This window comes from Hyla sarda, chromosome 5 (genome assembly GCF_029499605.1).
Source record: "Hyla sarda isolate aHylSar1 chromosome 5, aHylSar1.hap1, whole genome shotgun sequence".
Taxonomy (NCBI): Eukaryota; Metazoa; Chordata; class Amphibia; order Anura; family Hylidae; genus Hyla; species Hyla sarda.
Window position 1 is genome coordinate 374803041 of NC_079193.1, and position 13391 is coordinate 374816431.

The following is a 13391-nucleotide window of genomic DNA, read 5'->3' on the forward strand; positions in this document are numbered from 1 at the left end:
GATCCTGCATGATGAACAGCGTAAATGGGAGGGAAAAATACCATTTATATTTCCATATATTTCAGAAAAGAAGCAATTAAAGAAGTCATATCTATATCAATATAGTACCTATAAAATCTACAGATCACAGCGCAAGAAATGAACCAGCACAGCCTCAAATTTAAAAAAAATTTAAAAAGTTGTAAGAGTCAGAATAGGGGAATTTTGCACTTTTTTTTTTTTTTTTGTAATTTACATAGTTTTTTTAAGTAGTAAGAGAAGACAAAAGCTATATTAATTGGGTATCACGGTAATTGTGCCCATCTGCAGAAATACTACAACATTTCTGTTTTATCATTAGTTGCACTGTATAAAAACAAACCTCCTCGAAAAAAAAGAACATTTATTTCAATTATACCCCACAAATAATTTTTTTTTCTTTATTGTATGATGGATGTTAAAAGTAAATGTCATTGCAAAAGAACAACAAGTCTCATATGACACTAAAGATAAAAATTGAAAGAGGTAAAGGGGTACCCCGCCCCTAGACATTGTATCCCCTATCCAAAGCATAGGGGATAAGATGTCTGATCGCAGGGGTCCTGCCGCTGGGGACCCCGCTATCTCCCTGCTGCACCCAGCGTTAGTTTAGAGCGTTGGGTGCAGCGCCGGAGGCTCCTGACGTCACGGCCATGCCCCCTCAATGCAAGTCTATGGGAGGGAGGCGTGAAGGTCGTCATGCCCCCTCCCATAGACTTGCATTGAGTGGCCGTAACGTCAGGAGTGGGTTGTGGCCGCAACATCACAAGCCTCCGCCGTGCATCGCCTGCCATCCGGCATGGAGCGAAGTTCACTCCGTTCACCGGATGTCTGGGGTGCCGCAGCCGAGATAGCGGGGGGGCCCCAGTGGCGGGACCCCAGCAATCAGACATCTTATCCCCTATCCGCCCCTAGACATCTTATCCCCTATCCAGAGGATAGGGAATAAGATGTCTGAACGTGGGGGTCCCACCACTGGGGACCACCGCGATCTCCGCTGCGGCACCCCAGACATGGGCACAGAGCAAACTTCGGATGACTGGCGATGCGGGGCGGGGGCTCGTGACATCACGGCCATGCCCCCTCATTGCAAGTCTTCCCATAGACTTGCATTGAGGGGGCGTGGCCATGATGTCACGAGCGGGGCGAGTCGTGACGTCACGAGCCCCTGGAGCTGCACCCGATGCTCTAAACGAACGCCGAGTGCAGCAGGGAGATCCTTTGGATAAGGGATAAGATGTCTAGGGGCGGAGTACTCCTTTTAATGCTTTAAAAAAAAAACAGAAATTATACTTGGTTTGGTTGTTAAGGGATTAATAATGATAGTTGTTGATGTTTGGGAATACAAGCCTATACATTTATTTTATTCTGCTTTTTCTAGAGGCTTTAGGATTAGTCGTTGACTATAACCATCAATCCATCTATGGTTGTCCCAACTGTAGGACCCTACCGATGCGCTATGGATATATTCGTACAGTCTTTATGTTTGCTGATTTCCACCCCTCTCTCGGCAGGTCTTGGTGGAGCCATCGGTTACATGCTGGGCGGTCTGGATTGGACTCAGACTTTCCTCGGATCCATCTTTAAGTCTCAGCAGCAGGTGCTTTTCTTTTTCGCAGCCATAATCTTCACTGTGTCCGTCGGCCTTCATCTCTTCAGCATCGAAGAAGAACAGTTCAGCCCTCAGCAGGAGCGCCTGGAAGACGAAGCCGATACCTTGTCAAGCATGAGGCTAAACAGTACCCTGGTGCCCATGTCTCGGCTGGATGTCATCAACGAGGAGAAATCCTACTCTTTTCCAGACGAGGTCCAGTCCGAGAAGGATCTAGATCTCGACTATCTTGAAGTGGATATCAAAAGGAGCCAAAGCGATTCTGTCTTGCACATGCCCGACGCCACGCTGGATTACGAATCAGAGTTTCTACATTACATAGAACCCTCTATTTTCCAGGACTGTTCCTACCCAAACACGCCACGCAGCACCAGCCAGGAACTCCTCCATTCCAAATTCAACCGCCTGTCCGCTTTCCTCAGGGAGAATGAAAGGGAAGAGGAGATGTTGCTCGATAATCACGTCAATGAAGCCAAAGTGCCCAATGGCGGAGATTTAGTACAGAAAGAAAACATGAACGGACACACCAGCATGGGCATGAAGCAGTCCTGCACCGCCAACTCAATGCGGCGCCGCCGGCACATGTTCTATCGCCAGCCCTCTTACACCTTCTCTTACTATGGCAAAGTAGGGTCCCACCGATATCGCTACAGGAGAGCCAACGCCAGCCTGCTGATCAAGTCGTCCCGCAGCATGAATGACATCTACGACATACAGAAGAGACAGCGCCAAAGGCAAAGGCACCGAAACCAGAGTGGGGCCACCAACTCCAGCGGCGATTCTGAAAGCGAGGAAGGAGAGACTAAGACCACGGTCAGGCTGCTCTGGCTTTCCATGCTGAAGATGCCCAAAGAGTTGTTACGTCTATGTTTGTGCCACTTACTGACCTGGTTCTCCATTATTGCCGAAGCAGTGTTCTACACAGACTTCATGGGTCAGGTCATCTTCGAAGGTGACCCTAAGGTACATCACCCCCTCCGGCCTGATACTGCACAGATCTGTAGAGGGGGCTAATGACCGCTGGGGTAGCTGCTCTAACTAGTGGGCTATGGTTCCATTTAATGCCTAAGACAGTGTTTTTCAACCATTGTGCGAAAACTACAACTCCCAATATGCCAAAGGCTGTCCGGGCATGGTGGGGGGTTGTAGTTTTGCAACCGCTGGAGGCACAATGGTTGGCAATCCACTAGGCTATGGTGTCACTGGAATATCTGTACTCCCTAATGGCTTAGGGTAAGGAAGGGTAACAGTAATGTATGTGGTGGTCTATGACATTGAATGGGAGAATTGTTACAACCCTGGTGGCCTAGGGTAGGGAGGAGAAACGATAATGTATGTGATGGTCTATGTCAGTGGTCTTCCAACTGTGGACCTCCCAGATGTTGCAAAACTACAACTCCCAGCATGCTCGGACAGCCGTTGGGTGTCCGAGCATGCTGGGAGTTGTAGTTTTGCAACATCTGGAGGTCCACAGTTTGGAGACCACTGGTCTATGGCAATGAATGGGAGAATGGTTACGTCCCTGGTGGCCTAGGGTAGGGAAGAGTAACGATAATGTATGTGATGGTCTATGGCAGTGTTTCCCAACCCAGTCCTCAAGGCACACCAACAGTCCAGGATTTTAATTTTTCCCTGTTCTATTCCAATGGAGTAACTGAAAAAACCCGTAATGTTGGTGTGCCTTGAGGACTGGGTTGGGAAACACTGGTCTATGGAATTGAATGGGAGAATGGTTACAACCCTGGTGGCCTAGGGTAGGGAAGAGTAACGATATTGTATGTGATGGTCTATGGCAGTGGTCTTCAAACTGTGGACTTCCCAGATGTTGCAAAACCACAACTCCCAGCATGTCCGGACAGCCAACATCTGGAGGTCCACAGTTTGGAGACCACTGGTCTATGACATTGAATGGGACAATGGTTACATCCCTGGTGGCCTAGGGTAGGGAAGAGTAACAGTAATGTATGTGATGGTCTATGGCATTGAATGGGAGAATGGTTACATCCCTGGTGGCCTAGGGTAGGGAAGGGTAACAATAATGTATGTGATGGTCTATGGCATTGAATGGGAGAATATTTACATCCCTGGTGGCCATGGGCATAGAAAAATCTGAACAGATTATATATCTGACCTTGACCTGTTTGACATTACCGACCAGTTTTGGGGACTTGGATTAATTGCTGTGACTACTGGGGTAGTTGATGGGGGGGCTTTGTGACTAGTAAAGATGTAGGAAGGCATAATGTGAGGCTACTGTGACTAATGGAGATTATTGGGGGGCTGCTGTAGGGTATACTTTGACTATTAGGGTAGGCTGAGGCTTTTTTGACTACTAAAGAAGTAGGGAGAAATGTTCAACTATGGGGGATGTGGGGGGGGGTCTGGTACTACTGGGGACTTGGGACTGTTTTGACTGCTGGAAATGTAGGGGAGAAAAATCACAGAAAATTGAGTCAAAATTGTGTAAATTCACAGAAAAGAGACCATACACACTGGTTACTGGTATAAGGGATAAAATTATCGGTCCCCATTTGTTAGATGTTCTTCATAGACTGTATCTGTCTTCGGGCACTTTACTGACTGCAGGGCGTTAGGCGGCCATGATGCATTGTGTGACCTGCGGCTATTGCTGGCTGTATGTGACAGAAAACATTGGGAAACACCAGGTGCTTGTGGTTTTCCCCCATTCACAAATATTCTGACTATTAAAGGGCTACTCCCCTGGAATTTTTTTTTTCTTTTTTAAAATCAACTGGTACCAGAAAGTGAAACAGATTTGCAAATTAAAAATATTACTCCTTTCAGTACTTATCTGCTGCTGTATGCTCCACAGGAAGTTCTTTTCTTTTTTAAATTTCCTTTCTGTCTGACCACAGTGCTCTCTGCTGACACCTCTATCCATTTTAGGAACTGTCCAGAGTAGGAGCAAATCCTGATAGCAAACCTCTCCTGCTCTGGACAGTTCCTAAAATGGACAGAGGTGTCAGCAGAGAGCATTGTGGTCAGACAGAAAGGAAATTAAAAAAGAAAATAACTTCCTGTGGAGCATACAGCAGCTGATATGTACTGGGAGGAGTAATACTTTTATATAGAAGTAATTTACAAATCTGTTTCACTTTCTGGCACCAGTTGATTTAAAAAAAAAAAATGTTTTCCAGGGGAGTGCCCCTTTTAACCCCTACTTCTCACCTACTGCTGTTCCTGGGTCGTCTAATTTTTACATTTTTTTCCCCTTAGGCGATATCTAATTCAACAGAACTACATCAGTACAATGCCGGGGTGCAGATGGGCTGCTGGGGCCTGGTCATATACGCTGCGACTGCTGCCATCTGCTCAGGTAAGGCTTGGTCCATTATTGAAGAGTTCTGTAGCATCCCTGATGCCATCTTACTTTCCATTCAGTATTACTCCCTGCTTCTGTGCTCACAGCTCCGCAGCTCTTACCGTGCAGGACGGTTGCGATGACGTAATCTCATCGCGCGCGGTCTGCACCAGAAGTCCTCCGCCATAAAAGACGCAAAAGTCCACTAGAGAGTTTATTGAGTACAAAAAGGGTTTAAAAACAATGCAGAACTGTAAATCTGGAGCCGCTATAGAGACCCGCTATGTTACTTGGCACCAATGATACCTGCACCCAGGCAGCTGCTCAGTATTTTACACAATACTGTCCCTTACACCATACTGTCCCTTACACCATACTGTCCCTTACACCATACTGTCCCTTACACCATACTGTCCCTTACACCATACTGTCCCTTACACAATACTGTCCCTTACATCATACTGTCCCTTACACCATACTGTCCCTTACACCATACTGTCCCTTACACCATACTGTCCCTTACACAATACTGTCCCTTACACAATACTGTCCCTTACATCATACTGTCCCTTACACCATACTGTCCCTTACACCATACTGTCCCTTACACCATACTGTCCCTTACACCATACTGTCCCTTACACAATACTGTCCCTTACACCATACTGTCCCTTACACCAAACTGTCCCTTACACCAAACTGTCCCTTACACCATACTGTCCCTTACACCATACTGTCCCTTACACCATACTGTCCCTTACACCATACTGTCCCGTACACCATACTGTCCCGTACACCATACTGTCCCGTACACCATACTGTCCCGTACACCATACTGTCCCTTACACCATACTGTCCCTTACACCATTCTGTCCCTTACACCATTCTGTCCCTTACACCATTCTGTCCCTTACACCATACTGTCCCTTACACCATACTGTCCCTAACACCATACTGTCCCTTACACAATACTGTCCCTTACACCATACTGTCCCTTACACCATACTGTCCCTTACACCATACTGTCCCTTACACCATACTGTCCCTAACACCATACTGTCCCTTACACCATACTGTCCCTTACACCATACTGTCCCTTACACCATACTGTCCCTTACACCATACTGTCCCTTACACCATACTGTCCCGTACACCATACTGTCCCTTACACCATACTGTCCCTTACACCATACTGTCCCTTACACCATACTGTCCCTTACACCATACTGTCCCGTACACCATACTGTCCCTTACACCATACTGCCCCTTACACCATACTGCCCCTTACACCATACTGCCCCTTACACCATACTGCCCCTTACACCATACTGTCCCTTACACCATACTGTCCCTAACACCATACTGTCCCTTACACAATACTGTCCCTTACACCATACTGTCCCTTACACAATACTGTGCTGCCAACCACCACTACATAGTAACATCTCGTCAGTGAGGGCCTCATGTTCAAGTTTTACCTAAGGCCTCACGAGGCCTAGAGCCACCTCTGGACACTTTTATCAGTATAAATATAAGCACATGTTTTCTGAATGCTGATCCATGCCGATGCTAGTTCGGTAGGACGTTGCGTTGGGATAAGTACCCGGCTCTGGTGTCAGTGTTCAGAGAGCAGGGATTAGATCGTGTATCATGCTGCTGGAGGGATAAGCTGCGGCAGATGTTGCCGCTCTCGTCCTCTTCTCATTGCCAGATAAAGAGGTAACCGCACGTGGACATCAATGTGTTCCGAAGCGGAGGGTATTACGATGAACAGGAGAGACTGCTGGAACTATAACCCCTATCATCTTAAAAGGGTACTCCGCTGCTCGGTGTTTGGAACAAACTGTTCCTGAACGCTGGAGCCGGGAGCTCGTGATGTCATGGTTGCCGTCACGCCCCCTCCCATAGACTTTCATTGAGGGGGTGGGGGCGTGACGTCATGAGGGGGCGGGGCTATGACGTCACAAGCTCCCGGCGCCGGCTCCAGCGTTCAGGAACAGTTTGTTCCAAACACCGAGCAGCGGAGTACCCCTTTAATCGCCAATATGTCGCTGATTTATGACATCTGCCATAAAGCGTCTTCTCCATATATTTGTATACAGATGTCACAGACTTCCCTTTTCTTGCCCCCTTTACCCACTTTTTGTGAAGAAATTCTTTTTCTTACTATAAGTCTGTGCAGATTACCTACAACTTACATTTTCTTATATTGTAAGTCAATAATGACTGAAAAGGTGTCGCTGATGTCTCCAGGGGGTTTAAAGGGTATTCCAACAAGTTATGGGATAAGTGTGATGTAGCAGGGGGGGTCCGAGCACTGATGTCTAGAATGGCACCCCGACGCCTTTGTTTTGAATGGTGCAGCAGGCATGGTGGGGGTTGTAGTTTTGCAACCGCTGGAGGCACGCTGGTTGGGAAACCACTGGGCTACGGTGTTACTGGAATAGCTGTACTCCCTAGGGTAGGGAAGGGTAACGGTAATGTATGTAATGGTCTATGACATTGAATGGGAGAATGGTTACATCCCTTGTGGCCTAGGGTAGGGAAGGGTAACAGTAATATATGTGGGGGTCTATGACATTGTATTGGAGAATGGTTACATCCCTGGTGGCCTAGGGTAGGGATAAGTAACAATAATGTATGTGATGGTCTATGGCATTAAATGGGAAGGTGGTTACATCCCTGGTGGCCTAGGGTAGGGAAGAGTAACGATAATCTATGTGATGGTCTATGGCATTGAATCGACGAATGTTTACATCCCTGGTGGCCATAGAAGAAGCTGAACAGATTATACATCTGACCTTGACCTGTTTGACATTACCGACCAGCTTTGTCATTAAGACCGCCGTCTCTCTAGCGTTTGATCAGATTGTATGTATTACGACTTACCGTATACGTATAAATAATCGCTTGTCCGTTGTTTTTCGCAGCCTTGCTACAGAAGTATCTGGATAATTATGACCTTAGTATCAAAATCATCTACATTTTGGGAACCCTGGGCTTCTCCATCGGCACCTCGGTGATGTTCATCTTCCCCAACGTTTACGTCTCGATGATCATGATCAGCACCATGGGAATAGTCTCCATGAGCATCTCCTACTGCCCATATGCCCTGCTAGGACAATACCATGAGATGGATGAGGTGAGGGGCTCAGTCCCGTTCAGTGGTGCTGAAATGGCACAAAATGTTTTTTTTGTTAAAGGGGTACTCCACTGCCCCAGCGTTCAGAAAATTTTTGCTGGTAAAATTATATTTTGATATCCATGTTCTCTGTGTGTGTGTGTGTGTATATATATATATATATATATATATATATATATATATATATATTCTAACTTTAGATGGTGTTGGCCGGTTTTATCTAGTTTCAATTAACCATAACCTTAGTTCTGGCCAGCACCCAGTGATGTTCGAAAACTATCCAAATGACCTTGGTAAATAATGAGGCTTTTTCAAGAACAAGCTTTTTCTATGATAAGAAAGTTTAAAAGGAACCCTGTGTTTGGTAAAAAATAAAATTATACACCATGAGCCACCGGGGTTCCTTAGCCAATCAGCTCACATTCAGAGTGTTGCCATATAAAATAGCTGTAATCTATTTTGGGGTATTATTTTCTTTTATGGAGCGGTTTCTCTCCATGTAAGAGAACATCCATCTGTATCAATACATATGAATTAAATCTGTCTACTAATCAACACGGCTGGAGGTGACTGATCACAGGGAGAAATAGATCCTAACAATTTTGTTCCGATTGCCGGGTGAGGGGGTCGAGACGTCACGGCGATGCCCCTTGTGACATCATGCCACGCTACCTCAATTCAAGTCTATGGGAGGGGGTGTGGCGTCTGCCACGCCCCCTCACATAGCCCTGCATTGAGGAGGTGTGGTGTGAAGTCATGAGAGGTGTGGCCGTGACGTCACGACCCCCGCACCCAGCGTGCAGTGGAGTACTGGGGCAGTGGAGTACTGTTTTAATTTTGATGTATCTAATTTTTTGTTATTTTTTTTTCCCCCCTTTCACAGTACATTCATCATAGCCCCGGGAACTCCAAGAGAGGCTTTGGCATAGACTGCGCCATCTTGTCTTGCCAGGTTTACATCTCGCAGATCTTGGTGGCCTCTGCCCTCGGTGCGGTGGTAGACTTGGTGGGCAGTGTTCGGGTGATACCTCTGGTGGCTTCCATAGGTTCCTTCCTGGGATTTCTCACGGCTACGTTCTTGGTAATATACCCCGAGGTCCCAGACGAGAACAAGGAGGAACCCAAACGCCAGGTCGCTCCGGACGCCGCCACTACTAACGGAGTGGATCCTGACAAGCCCCTGGTATTAAAGCTCTCCCCCAAAGGGCAGGCGGCTGCAGTTACTCCAGAAGTAGAAAACGAATCAGCTGTATGAGCAGATGCTTTAAAAAGAAAAAAAAAATCATAACACATTCCACACTGACTCCGCCCACAGCGACAAAATATCGGACGGACGTCTAGACTGAGCTCAACCCATGACCCGTAGCTTCAGGTGTTCTCCTCGTGTGCTTGTGTTACAGAAGGTGAAGTGCGAGGTCATTTCCGATCACCGGGGGGGAAGCAAAACACGGAAAAATAGATGAAGATTCATTTACTTTTCCGGTTTTGCGGATTTTGCCTTTTACTGCATGCGGAGTATAACGTATGTTATTAACGACAACTAGTTTTGCGGTATTTTATGACACTTTGGGTGTATAGAACGACGATTACGTCTTTTTTCAATAGATTTTTCTCTTGTTGAAATCACTGCTGATCTGTGAACGCACCCGTCAGAACACATCTGTCAGCGACACGCAATGGATTCGCCATTTTGCCGATATGGAAAGAGCAAAAAAATAAATATAAAAATTATTTAAAAATAAATAAAAAAAAATTTGCATTTTTTTTTGTTCCCTGCCCCGCTGCTTCCTCTTTCCCAAGGCTCGTGTCAGTCCTCGCTGCAGTGTATAGTTATATTCGTGAAGCAGCGAGCTCAGGATGAACGGGGCGCAAAAGGGAAACAAAAATGTAAATATAAGATGGAGAAGGCACTTAGATCTATTGCGTGTGGGCGGCAGATGATTCGCTTTCACCTCAGAGACTCTGCAGCTTGTACTCTGCGCCTGAAAACCACCAAGTGAAAAAGTTTATACATATATATATATAATTTTTATTTTTTTTGCTATATTGCATTAATTTCATTTTGCCTTTTAAAATTCTATATATTTTGTGTTGGAATGTACCAATAGTTTTTAGTTTTTACAAATGCCTGGCAAATCCGTCCAATTATGGGACGCCGTGAGAATGCGTATGCGGTTGACTTACCCCCCGTTTTACTTAAAGGATGTGTTCGCACACCGTAAAAATAAAAAATAAAAAAAAATTACGTTTTTTTTTTTTTTTTTGCTTTACAGCCAAAAAAAAAAAAGGAAACAACAAAAAATGATGTAAACCAAAAAAACGGTGTGTGAACATGGCTTAAGAAGGAATTATGTTGTTCCTTTTCACTTGATGTCAGGTGTTCCAGATTTAAAGCAATACTACCCCTTATTTTTTTTCTCAGTCCAATCACGTCAGGTCAATGGCTCTAATATAATATATGGCTTATATTGCACCAGAGAAGAAATCTGCTTTAAATCCTAAGCGATTAATGTAAATATTTGTTTTTTTTTGTTTTTTTTTCTACCGTCATTTAATTTCAAAAGATTTTCTGAAACTGTACTTTTTTTTTTTTTTTTAAGCATTTGCATCTTACTGATTAGTTAAGGAAACCAATTCGCGTATGTTGCATACGTTTCAGTTCTGGGCTTATAGAGCTGAACTGTATAGGCCGGGTTCATACAGGGTCGTACATCATCATGGGGCGGCCATCTTGCCGGAGCTGTTTTTAACAGCCTTTTAGAGATATTCTTTACTGCAAGCTTTGTGAACTTTGGCCATAATTGTCTGGACTTTTCCCATTCACATGAATAGGAAACGTTACTGGGCTTGCTCTGTGACCTTTCAGGAAGGTCATTCCACAGAGAGGGAGAGACTGAGCTGTGAGCATCATCTATTGTCTTCCCTATCTACTGTAGCCTCTGTCTTATCATCACAGGCAGAACAGGAAATCTCAGCTCAGTTTTTGAAGACTAATTAGCTTATTTTAGATAGAAAAATTAGAACAAAATCACCAAAAATTCTTTAAAAAAGAAATGTTTAACATAAACACTTAAATAAAAAATAAAATTCCAAAAAGAATTGAAAAAATTAAATTCGAATGACACATTCCTTTAAAAAGGACAATTGAAATATCAATAAAATACATCAACAGGCACCCAAAAAATGTAAAATGCCACTATAATTTATTTTTCTTACTCCCTATGTGAACCCGGCTTTAACACATGATTGACTGGTGGAATTTTTTATTTTTACAAAAAAATGGGAAGCAGATCTGAAAAGCAGGAGCCCTAATATTTTTTCCGGGGACAAAAATATGCAAATGGCACATGGGCGCAGATGTGACCATGTAAGTGCACGTTTGATCCGATTTGATGAAGGGTCACATGGGAGGCGTCTTTTACATGTCCACTTATCAGGAAGCCGTGCCCCTCGGAAGGCCACCCAGTAAGGGCCTCCATCATAAAGGAAAACTTCAGTCGAATGTGGATTTGTGCTCCATTTACTCATAGTTACAGTTTGGCTGTAAAGGCATGCTGGTAGTTGTAGTTGTCTTACTGCTTGAGAACTGCCAAGGTTGAGCCACTCGATGAAGGTTTCCATTATTTGGAAGTTGGACGACTCTACCTGGTGTATGGGCTACAGCAGTGTTTTCCAACCAGAGCACCTCCAGCTGTTGCAAAACTACAGCTCCCAGCATGCCCGGGCAGCCAACGGCTGTCCGGGCATGCTGGGAGTTGTAGTTTTTCAATAGTTTTTGAATTTGACATCTGGAATCTCTGATTTGCACAGTGGCATTTTTTTGCTGGTCCTGTCCATGCTCCAAGAAGCAGTGTTTTGTCTTTGTCAGAGAGAATACAGCTAAACAAGGGCCCCTCCGCAATACACCCTGTTTGGGAAGCACTGGGCTAGAGCGAAATTTAGGTCAATGTGCTGTGCAAAAGCTAGAACTAATTTTGTAAAGCACAAAATATTTTAGATTGGAATCTTTTGGGCATGTGGATGGGAGACTTTTTTTCTCCAAATTTCCTTTTTTTTTCTTTTTTTTTTTCCCCCCTCCTTTTCTTTTTTGCACTTTGTGATAATCACAAATCCTCATTAGTTGTATTAAAAATGCATGGTTTATAATATGTATATATAGTAGAATACTGGCATGTGAAAAAAAAAAGTCATTTTGCCTTAACAACATCTTTTTTAAGATCGTAAATGTTGTTCCGCTGCCGGTCTATAGGTGCTGGGCAGGAATTTTACCGACACTTGAAGAAAAATAATAGGTCGATGTTTGCATTATCTTGCTAAGAAACAAAAAAACATTTTAAATAGATATATAAATATTCAATCCTCATAGCTGTACAGTACAATACCATTAATCCAGGCCCTCAGATGCCAGATTGTCAAATGTTCCGGATTATCAGAGAATAAAAAATTCATAATTACTGTATATAATATAATAATATATTGCTATCACTTAAAAAAAAATTCTCTAAGTCTTCCATTTTGAGTTTTTTTTTTTTTGCGAAATTTTAACTTGGTGATTCTGGGAAAGTAAAAAAAAAAAAAAAAAGTGCTGAATTAAAGGAATTTTACTGTAATTAATGTATATTTTCACCTTTCATCATTTTACAGTTTACATGTTTTGCAAAACTTTAGTGATTTTTGGTTACATCCAAAGCTGCATCCGATTAGAATGACTAAGCTCAGTTTTGAGAGGCACGCCCCAGAGGAACTGCAATGAGTCAGCTCAGTGTTGTGACACGCCCCCGAGGATTTGTAATGAGTTAGCTGAGTGTTGAGAGACATTCCCCAGAGGAATCTTAATGAGGCAGCTTAGTGTTGAGAGACATGCCCCCAAGAATTTGTAATGAGTTAGCTCAGTGTTGAGAGACACGCCCCCGAAAATTTGTAATGAGTTAGCTCAGTGTTGAGAGACACGCCCCCGAGAATTTGTAATTAGTTAGCTCTGTGTTGTGACACGCCCCCGAGCATTTGTAATGAGTTAGCTCAGTGTTGTGACACGCTCCCGAGAATTTGTAATGAGTTAGCTCAGTGTTGTGACACGCCCCAGAGAATTTGTAATGAGTTAGCTCAGTATTGAGAGACATTCCCCAGAGGAATCTTAATGTGGCAGCTTAGTGTTGAGAGACACGCCCCCGAAAATTTGTAATGAGTTAGCTCAGTGTTGTGACACGCCCCCGAGAATTTATAATGAGTTAGCTCAGTGTTGTGACACGCCCCAGAGAATTTGTAATGAGTTAGCTCAGTGTTGTGACACGCCCCCG

General features: G+C 44.2%; 1 protein-coding gene across 3 annotated transcripts in view; it reads left to right on the forward strand.

The window, feature by feature from the left end:
- SLC45A4 (solute carrier family 45 member 4) overlaps positions 1-12568 on the forward strand; it is a 116574-nt gene extending 104006 nt beyond the window's left edge. For all 3 annotated transcript variants that reach the window (XM_056522850.1, XM_056522851.1, XM_056522852.1), the window contains exons 6-9: positions 1533-2593; positions 4868-4967; positions 7883-8094; positions 8978-12568. In XM_056522850.1, the coding sequence (XP_056378825.1) occupies positions 1533-2593; positions 4868-4967; positions 7883-8094; positions 8978-9349 (1745 nt within the window). In that variant the 3' untranslated portion in view covers positions 9350-12568. The remainder of the gene's footprint in view (positions 1-1532; positions 2594-4867; positions 4968-7882; positions 8095-8977) is intronic.
- Positions 12569-13391: the final 823 nt, after the last annotated feature.